Source organism: Pinus tabuliformis, chromosome 1_1 (genome assembly GCF_031772625.1).
Source record: "Pinus tabuliformis cultivar Carrire ecotype Pingquan chromosome 1_1, CPIR1, whole genome shotgun sequence".
Lineage (NCBI taxonomy): Eukaryota > Viridiplantae > Streptophyta > Pinopsida > Pinales > Pinaceae > Pinus > Pinus tabuliformis.
This window is the reverse complement of record NC_142297.1, coordinates 825,266,984-825,277,130: the sequence shown is the minus strand read 5'-3', so window position 1 is coordinate 825,277,130 and position 10,147 is coordinate 825,266,984. Positions and strand designations below refer to the sequence as shown.

At 38.0% G+C, this 10,147-nt stretch overlaps 1 protein-coding gene across 1 annotated transcript; it reads right to left on the bottom strand.

Moving 5' to 3' along the window:
* Positions 1-201: 201 nt before the first annotated feature.
* Positions 202-4,624, bottom strand: LOC149216644 (disease resistance protein Roq1-like). The gene is made up of 4 exons (XM_089392815.1): positions 4,348-4,624; positions 3,096-4,232; positions 2,696-2,971; positions 202-2,591 (listed from the first exon to the last, which is right to left on the bottom strand). The coding sequence occupies exons 2-4, from the start codon at positions 4,164-4,166 to the stop codon at positions 2,235-2,237; spliced, it is 1,704 nt and encodes a 567-aa protein (XP_089248941.1). The 5' UTR covers positions 4,167-4,232; positions 4,348-4,624; the 3' UTR covers positions 202-2,234.
* Between the last annotated feature and the right edge of the window lie 5,523 nt (positions 4,625-10,147).

Below are 10,147 nucleotides of genomic sequence, written 5' to 3'. Positions count from 1 at the left end.
GCATTAATGAATAAACTTAGATTCATTGAACCCATAACTATCCGAAGCTTATCAAAAGAAAGGTAAGCTACAGGATTTTAACAACCTATAATCTCAGAACCCTTACCTAATTGGGGTATTTAGCTCACTGTTCTTCCTTGAAGTGCTTACCTTCAAGCATCCTCTGTTCAGATCTCTCTAACCAGATCTTCATAAATATTGCAGGAATCAAGAGACGATCACTTGAATACCATGTGCTAACCGGAATTCTCTACCATCTTACCAAATCTGAACTTCATCTGCAGATTTCTACTGGATTGTTCAATCATCAAGGTCACCTCTGTTACAGTAAAAGTTCTAGCATTCACAAGGTCAACCTGGGGATGTTAGTTGCACTCTGTTTCTGCACTTGCATATTACAGGTATATATCCGGGGGATGTTAGTTCCACTCTGTTTCTGCACTTGCATACTACAGGTATATATCCACAATTTATAACTCTGCATACAAATTACTAAATGCTGAATAACCTGCTGTAACCATGAGTGTACTAATGTATTACTCTCACCAGGAGCTGGACATGATTGACTATTTGAACATACCGTATACTACTGGGGATATTACCAAACAAATCGTTCCACAGCTTTAATACCCTGCTTGAAGATTAGTGCGATTCATGATAGTGATTTTCCATCATCATTGTTTGACCACATCTGGATCAATGATTTACTTGCTGGGTTTTTCCTCCATTACCAATGCCCATTTCTCAGGGTTTAATTCACAACTTGGATCTGCTATATTGCTCAACACAGAGCAATGTTAGTCCATGCCATTTAAATACACAGAGACACTTACCACAGACAATTGATCGATGCCATCAGCTTATCCTCAAATCGAAACCACTGTTCCATTATCTCAAGAGGTTGTAAGTCCTCCTCATAACAATCACATACTACTGTAATTACTGACTGCTGGAGATCACCCAATTATCAACCTCCTGTACTCATATTCCATATTCCATTAAAAGAATTTCATACAATTTTCATATTCCATATTCCATTAAAAGAATTTCATACAATTTTCATATTCCATATTCCATTAAAAGAATTTCATACAATTTTCAGACTATACAATCACATGCTCAGTCTGTTTACCATTTATGCTCAACAGAGAAATTCATCACAATAGACCGAAATATTCACAATAACATATGCATATAAAATTTCTCTTAATAAATCAAATTCAACTACACAGAAATTCTTGACCGTGTACACAATATGGGCATACTCAGCCCTCTTCTCTACCTCCGGCATTCTAGCTCTGTGTTCCTTTTTATCTTATCTTCTACACTACACCACTACTTCTACTAGCACAATACAAATCAAAATATCTTCTACCTTATGGGGTTGCATTTACAACTGTCCATTTTCTAGAAGAGATGCAAAAAAAACCCGGTTTGTTTGCTTGGCTGTTTTACAATGTGCCACATAGTCAAAAATGCCAACTCACCAAAATTTTAGAACAACCTAGATTTTTTCTAAAATCTGTACACCTATAATTACATGAATGAATACATGAAAATTGCTTATTTCTAGATTTATACATACGTAAATTTTATTTAAGGGAATCTATCCCCTTGGAATAAAATTTATAGAGAATCTCTTCCACTTGAAAATTTTCATGACCCCTGGGTAGCCGGTAGCTTTAACACCACCAGAAATATCAGTTTGAGGACCTAACAGCTCTTGTACATTTACATTATTGCAATAAAATTTATAGGGAATCTCTCCCACTTGGAAAATTTCACTTGGAAAATTTCATGACCCTTGAGTCTGGGAAAAATAATTACCTAGGGGTTTGATGCTCCTGCATGGCGTAGACAGTAGCTTTAACACCTTCAGAAATATCAGAGTTTGAGGACCTAACAGGTCCTCTACATTTACATTATTGGAATAAAATATATAGAGAATCTCTCCCACTTGACCCCCTTGAGTTTGGGCAAAATGATTACCTGAGGTTTTGATGCAGGAGTAGACAGTAGCATTAAGAACTTCAGAAATATCAGAATTTGACGATCTAGTAGCTCCTGTAAATTTACATTACTATTATGCCCCCTGTCGTTGCAGATTTATAAAGCTCCCAAAAGATGCTGGGAGCGTCTTCAAATGTAAAGCATGCTTTGGAGATTTGGCAACATGTTCATATTTTTGTACCGCTGCCGCTACAGATGGATGCGTTGGAACTTTATTAACTTCCCTAAGGACTTTGGAAGTGTCTCCAAACTATAGCTGTGAGAAGCATCTCCAAACTTGTGCAACGCTCCAGATCGGTGAGATTGAGATTCTTTAAATTGTCCATGGAATCTGAAATGCTCTCCTGATTTCTTCCGTCGGTCAGTTGGATATTGCTGAAATTCCCGTCCGAATCTAGAAGAATCTGGTAGTCTTTTAGCTTTAAATATTTTAAAAAAGGCAGGTAACAAAATTCTTCTGGTAGCGTTGCCAGATACGCATCCTTCGCTTCAATCATTTTAAGGTGCTTCAGCTGCTCTAATGACTTTGGAAACTTCGAAAGTGGAGCATCAACGATCAATTCTCGCAAGTGCATAGGTGCCTGCAATGTTTGTATTTCAAGGAGAAAGGAAGATAAAACCATAATGCTTCTCATCTTAAAATATAATAATCCTTTCTGCATAGACTGCATGTACATCTACATACCTGAGATTCACATTTCCACAATATTTTCAATTCCTTCCCGGCCACTTCTAAAACTCTTAAATCGTGCATCGGAAGCCAGGGAGGCAGGGAAGAGTGGGGACAATTAATCCAGTGGAGCCACATTAGTTTCGGGGACCGCACCTTTGTCAATATGCTTTCTACAACACTGCCTTCAGCTTCAAGGAAATGCAAGTTACTGATCATTCCGAACGGCTCAAGGCTGCCGACGATAGGATGTCCGGGATACATTCTAATTCCGCGGACTTGCGTTATCCCCTGTTGGTTAGTTAATTCGAATCAATGGAGAATTATAACATAAGACGCAATGAATTTTTCTAATTAAAAATCTTGGAATTTGTTGACTTGGAAACAAAGGTTAGGATGGTTAGGATGCACTTACAGATGATAATCGCTCCAGCAGATCCTCTGTGGTTGCCCTCCTCGAAAACGAAAACAGATAACTATTTATTCCCATGGTTACGTTCCAAAAACGCCGCGGCACTTTATCTCTTCCCGTATATCTTCCCAAGTCTTTTAAGTGATCGTGCATTACTATCTTATTTTCAGTGTCCACTTCGACAAGACCCTTATTCATTAGATTTTGAAATCCCACCAAACCTTTCCACCCGGATTCATCCCATATTCCTATCCACGTATCCCTGTCTTTCCCTATACAAAAACACGCAATATCTAGGAAAATTTCCTGCTCTTCTTCAGCGAGGGAGTCATAACAAATCTTAAGTGCCTGCTGGATTTCTCCAGGTAGAATGTTTCTTAATCTGACCAGTATTTCTTCCCATTTACATAGATCATTTTCTCCACATAGAAGACCCCCAAACGCTTTCAAAAGTAATGGCAGTCCACCACATTCATCTAAAAATACCTCTACTACACTTTCAAATCCTTGGGGTGGACATGACTGCGAGAAGGCACAGGAACAGAAAATCTCTCGGGAGGCTTGTCTATTCATTCCTACGCGGCGGTAAATTGAAGTTTCTAGTATCCTCGAAGATGTCAGGACATCCTTGTTACGAGTCGTAACCAAAATCAAACTCTTGGGGTCAAGGACATGCCTAATTGGCAAGAAGGCATTTAATTGGTCAATACGATCTACATCATCTAATACTATGAGCGCATGACAAGATTCGAGATTTTTCACAAGTATCCCTATACCTTCATGCAAGCTCCTAATTTTGATGTCTCTATTTCCTTGCAGGTCGCTGAGGAGTTTACTCTGCAAAGAAGTTACATTCCCTCTAGCTGCATTTTCCCTCACGTCTGATAAAAAGGAGGATCCAGCGTAATCTGATCTCCGAAGCTTGAAGAATTCTTTGGTCAGCGTTGTCTTCCCAATTCCGCCCAGACCCACAATCCCCACAACCGTGGCCTGGCGTTTCTCTGTATGTTTAAATAGCACACTATCTTCAAAATCTTTTAATTTTTCCTCCAAAATAGTTCCATACTCTGCCATTTGGGCACATCCAACTGTGGCGGAATTATTTGCAGCACAATCTTATCCAAGAGCTCGTCTTCGTCCCTGAATATTCATTCATCCAGAGAGCAAAATAACCTGTGAGTCATCATATGCCTACCTTAATCATCATATACCTATCGATCCAACAAAATGTAAAACTTATATCTCTCTCACTCACCATGTAAAACTTATATCTCTCTCACTCACCGTCCCTCCCAAAGAATGTCTCTCCCATTTTGAATGTCTCAACATTACAAAGAATGTCTCTCCCATTTTGAATGTTATCTCTGCAAGTCGTCTCGGCTTCAACGTACGCTCACGGCCCGAGAGCAAAAGATTTCACATGGAGGACATGGAATCCATGGGAGATCAGCCGACGGTAGGGGCGGTGAGGTGGGTCTAATGAACAATTTTGGTGGAGGAGACGAAGAGAGATGGAAAGAAGTTGATGTAAAGGAGGCAATGAGATGGAAAGTGTTGCAGTGGAGTAGGTGGGTGGGATCATATAAAAATTCAAAGACGCGTTCAGGAGTCAGACCACGTGTTTAGCAATGTTGCGATGGAGATGCTTCTGTGATGTGATGTTTGCGGTTCAAAGCAGGGCGTGGGCGTGGGCTATGGCGTATTTATTATTCACTATTTAAATCGTATCATGTTTGGTGCCTTACCTTTTTCCTTCTGTTAAAATTCACGAAGTTTGATTATTTTTTAAGCGATTTTCTTGATTGTAAAGTTGGTATCTAATTAAAGTTCAGTGAAATTTTGTTTTTTCCATCAATTTATTTTAAATATTATTATTTTTTCGTATCATCATCTCCTCGCCATAAAAGAGACGTGATAAGGTTTTTTTGGAGTGACAAAAGAAATTCATTTCTTTTTTATCCACGAATAAATAATAACAAGCCTATTCATAAAAGCACATCGCCACTTGGTTTGATTGACAGTAACCATATCAATCTCTTTCACCCCATTTAAATTCACTTTATTTATCTATTACCATATCATCATAATAGCATTGCATGACAAAATAAATGAATTTTCACATTAGTAATTAGTAAATAGTAACTAAATTTTGAATAATTGAATTCTATGGTGTTTGTGAATCCATCAATTAAATAATTTAAGGTGTATTTTTTCAAACATTTTATTTATATATTTTTCTTTATCTTATTAAGTAAGTTGTATAAGGTTTTTCTCTCAGGTATATTTTTTGAAACATTTTATTCATGTTATTTTTCTTTTTTATTTATGTTATTTTTCTTTTTTATCTTATTAAGTAAGTTGGGTAGGGTGTTCCTTTGCTTTTATAATAGAAATATTTATATTCATGATGTATCCACAATATCTACAACATATAAGGTGAAAGAGTCTATGCAACCTAAAATTCTAATAATAATTTTTAAAAGATAAATCAAAATCAAAACATTTCCACTGTAGGGGTGGGTGAGAAGGATCTCTTTCATAACTCGATCGTGATGGAGAAGTGGGTATTAAGTGGGCAACAATATTTGTGTAGCCATAGGGTATTTAATACACTTTAAGAATATATGGACACAGTACCCCGAAGTTAAATTTGTGTGAGAAGGGTCTCTTTCATAACTCGACCGTGATGGAGAAGTGGGTATTAAGTGGGCAGCAATATTTGTGTAGCCATAGGGTATTTAATACACTTTAAGAATATATGGACACAGTACCTCGGAGTTAAATTTGTCTTTCATAACTGGACCCTGATGGAGAAGTGGGTATTAGGTGGACATCAATGTACCTAGGAGTTAAATTTGACGGGTGCCTTTATCCCTCAGGAATTTTTTTGATGACAGGTTTTATTTTTAAATTTCCCTTCACATGACTTTTAATATTTATTTTTACTCGGCACAGTTACTTGAAACCTACTCTATTGTAGTATGACATTAATCACAATCACTTGAACCAAAACAAACTTTTCAAACACCTATCATCCATGTCACTTATTACTTAATAAAATACACTACAAACCACAAAATTGAGACTTCTAATTAAAGAATAGAGTTTTCTACCACTTTTCAGTATGGCCTATAAATCTAACATCGTACAAATACTTTGTTACTCATTAGAAAATATATACATAATGTTAAAATCGAAATGAATATATAGATCTTTGCAATTGGTACAGGGAAAAATTTAAAGGAACTTACCTTGCCGTTGCCAGTTCCCTCTTTTGCAAGTTGTGCAATATCATAGATACAAAGAGTTTTTCACATTTTTTGTGAGGCGTAATAAAAAAATAGCATAGTCAATGTAGTCTTTTCTACTCCACCTAGGTCGAACTCTTCCGCTTCGTTTGTGTAATGATATATTTTTTCAAAGTCTCGTACTTTCTCGAATATTTGGCCACATCCAACTATGACTTTTTAATTTTTTCAACACGTTCAACAACTTTCTCCACTTTGTCCTTAGATCTTCACAAAAGGTAATATACAAAATCATAAGATAAGAAATAAATAGAAGTGAAAATTAAGTAGCATTTACCTATTATATCTTATATCCCATGTAAATGAGAGGGGGAGTTTGAGTTCTCACTCTGTCCTTAGATATTCACAAAAGGTAATATACAAAATCATAAGATAAGAAATAAATAGAAGTGAAAATTAAGTAGCATTTACCTATTATATCTTATATCCCATGTAAATGAGAGGGGGAGTTTGAGTTCTCACTCGTTAAAGGCCTCTGATATCTCCAGCTTTGGAAAGAGATTTTCTCTTCTCTTTGACAGTAGTGGAGGCATAACGTTGTTCACGATCACGTGCTTTCCTGTGTAAATCTTGAGCATAAACTCCTTTGTTGTGCTCATATGTCCACCGAAGATCGATCACCCTGTAAAACAGGGGAATGATGGGAGATTTGGATTCTAGTTGTAATTCATCTAAACACCATTTTAAATCTCTATATCATGGAAACAAAATTGTTATATGGAAAGAGGCAGATTTGGAGAACAAGGAATGTAGCAATAGTGGTAAATAGGCATCATAATTAAATCCTTCGGAGAAAAAACTCTTCGCCACTCTGGCAAAGCCTTGTTATTGTTGTAGAACCTCCTTCCAAGTTCCACTACAATCTCCCTTTGGAGACCTCGAAGGAGAGCCCTGCCCTGGGGAGATCCATCATCATTCTCAGTTACTGCGTGGCTCACGATCTCCAGTTTAGCAACCTGACTTCCACTGAGAACCCTTGGAGAATTGATTTCAAATCTTTGATGGGAATCCAAAGTAGAAAGAGGCTTCGATTCTTCCAATTTTTTCCTCTGTGAGGATGGGCACTGCCAACATGGTGTATGTAAATTATTTTAGAGGTGGGTACTACGAGCCTAATAAAAATAAATTATTTTAAATATATATATCTATATCAAATTTGAAACGAGGGATTTTTCCATAAGCCCTTCATTATGACATTTCTGTAAATTTTTTACGAGTTATGGCTGATGTGTTCATTTGGAAATAAATTGTATTTTACGGCAAAAAAACCCAAAAACGTGTAAACCGGCATCAAATTTAACACCTGACCATACCAAATGGCACACCCACTCATACATACCCACGACATCACCTAAAGTTTTATTGATATAACCAAGACAATTTTTAACAACCCATCACCAACATAATTAATCATTAAGCGATAGACTTAATGTAAAATATATGGGCATATATTACCTTTCTTTTTCAGATATCTCCATTCCAATTACTTCATCTATACAAATAATCCATACCCAAAAATTAAGCTTTCTGTTTATATAGAAACATACAAAAATCACAACTTATTTTAAACTTTCTTCCATCATTATATATATAGTAAATAAAAAACCTTTTTTTTTTAAATATGAATTTAATATTTACATTACATAAACATCGACGCCTGCTTATCGATAAGTAGGTCGAGGTCATTTACTGACTTGACCGAGCATCATTTCTCTATTAATAGGGCTAACATAATATCATTAATTCGCAAAAGTCGCCTGCTTATCGATAAGTAGGTCGGGGTCATTTAGTGACTTGACCGAGCATCATTTCTCTATTTTTTTTTTTTTTAAAGAGTCGGTTGCTATATATTGATTAAAAAAAGTGATAAGGCATAAAGCCGTACAAAATGTGCTTCAAGAGCATTGCATGTCCAAGGATAGAGCATGAGTTTCCTATCCCTGAGGTGATTTCTGAAGATTCTAACTACTAAAGAGCTAATACTACTATAGATCCGGACGAACTGATGACACAAAAATTTGCATTTGCAATACATAATTAGTCAATGGAAATATGACTGATATTTCTCGCTGTAGAGTCCTCGGGGTGCTGCTCTTCTTCCATTGGCTTCGCGCTTGATGATGTTGATTTCTCCTTCTGCTTTGTTTCCAAAATTTCCCTTAGAATTACCAGCGACTCCTCGGCATGGATGCATCTGTTGTTGAGCCCGTTGAACTGCTCCTGAAGTGAGTGAACCCTGTGGAGAAACAGATTCATTTCTGTACGGTATTTAGCATGGAGATTTCTGAACTGCTCCTCGAATTTAGCTTCCACACTTCGAATCTGCTCAGCATGTCTAGCTTCCATATGTCGCACTTGATCTTCCAGGATGCGTTGTTGAGTTCTGACCTCGTCGAATTCAGCTTGGAGGTCGCGGCAGTGAAAACATTGCTCAGAGCGAGCCATTGCAATAGAGGGATAGGTTCTAGGAGGAACAGATTCACAAGGATGGTCTGATGAATCCTTCTTACTGCAAAGGATTAAGGGCCGGGTAATAGTGCGCAAATTATTGACAGAAAGAGAACAGAGAATCGATCCCGCCGCCTTCAGTATCAAAAAGAGGTAGATAGGAAAAATATGAGAGATAGTGCGCAGAGCTGAAAGATAATTTCTTGAGGATATGGGAGATGAGCGCAGGTTCTTGGCAGAAGAAAGACAGAGGGGCGAGCCCACCGATCTGAGTTTCAGAGAGAGATGAATAGGAAGAACCTGAAATCTTGAAAATAGGAGAGAAGAGCCGGAAAGATGCAAGCTGAGAAAGCAAGATGAGAGGCAGGGGGACGGCCAGCAAGGTAGATGAGAGTGAAGAAGGGGATCTGGATCTCCAGGTTTCCCTTCAAAGCTTTCCCTGAAAAAGACCGAAGGATTAATTAGAGAAAATTTATGCAAAGGATAGGGAGCCGATACCAGAGCAAACGGTCTCCTTCGTGGCTGATCCTGAGCGCTTTCTCCACTTTCACGGGGCTGCTCTTGGTCGCAGAGATGATAGACCATGAAGTGCTTTCCTAGACTCGTATTTATGGATCGGTTCCAGCTGCAGCAACCTGGATTCTTATCAGAGATCCGATCCTCAGTGATAATTAGATATTTTCCAATATCTTTAGGACGATTGTCTGCAGTAGCAGAATCATTCCTCCGTCCTTCACTATAATTATGAAAATCCCTTGGGATGTCAGCTGATCTGAGGGCCGTATTCTCACTGAGATTGCTTGAGATTTTCGAAATTTGCCCAAGGGCAGTTTTTGCTATCCCCTTCACGCGCTTGCTGAGTTTGCGTGCTTGGGTATTTCCCGAGTCGTCCTGGTTCATGGCAGAGGTTGGAAGAAGGCTCGTTGACTGTGCCTCAGTGTTCCTTCCTGATGTCCAACTGCTTTATTAGCATGTTTATCCGCTTCCCCATTGTATGTGCGAAGGATATGGCAGAATCGGATTTTTTCAAAGTGATTGGTGAGGAGGCTGATGCGTTGAAGATGCTGTTGAAGACTACTGTTTGAGGATATCCTGTAATGGTTCATGTAGCCAATGATTATAGAGGAGTCTCCTAGAACAAGTGCATTTTTGATTCCCCTATTTTTTAGTTGCAGCAGTCCTTGATACAGAGCAAGAGCCTCGGCGTTATTATTTGTTTTTTCCCCTAAACTCCATTCGTAGCTGCATATTTCTTCTCCTGATTCGCCTAAAATAATACCTCCTGCACCTGCTGGTCCT

Bases quoted from the DNA above. Each gene is read 5' to 3' on its own strand.
- LOC149216644 (XM_089392815.1), bottom strand. From the start codon at position 4,166: ATGGCAGAGTATGGAACTATTTTGGAGGAAAAATTAAAAGATTTTGAA. The intron at 2,972-3,095 runs GTAAGTGCATCC...ACTAACCAACAG, and splicing joins TGCTGGAGCGATTATCATCT to GGGATAACGCAAGTCCGCGG. The intron at 2,592-2,695 runs GTATGTAGATGT...CAAACATTGCAG, and splicing joins TGTGGAAATGTGAATCTCAG to GCACCTATGCACTTGCGAGA.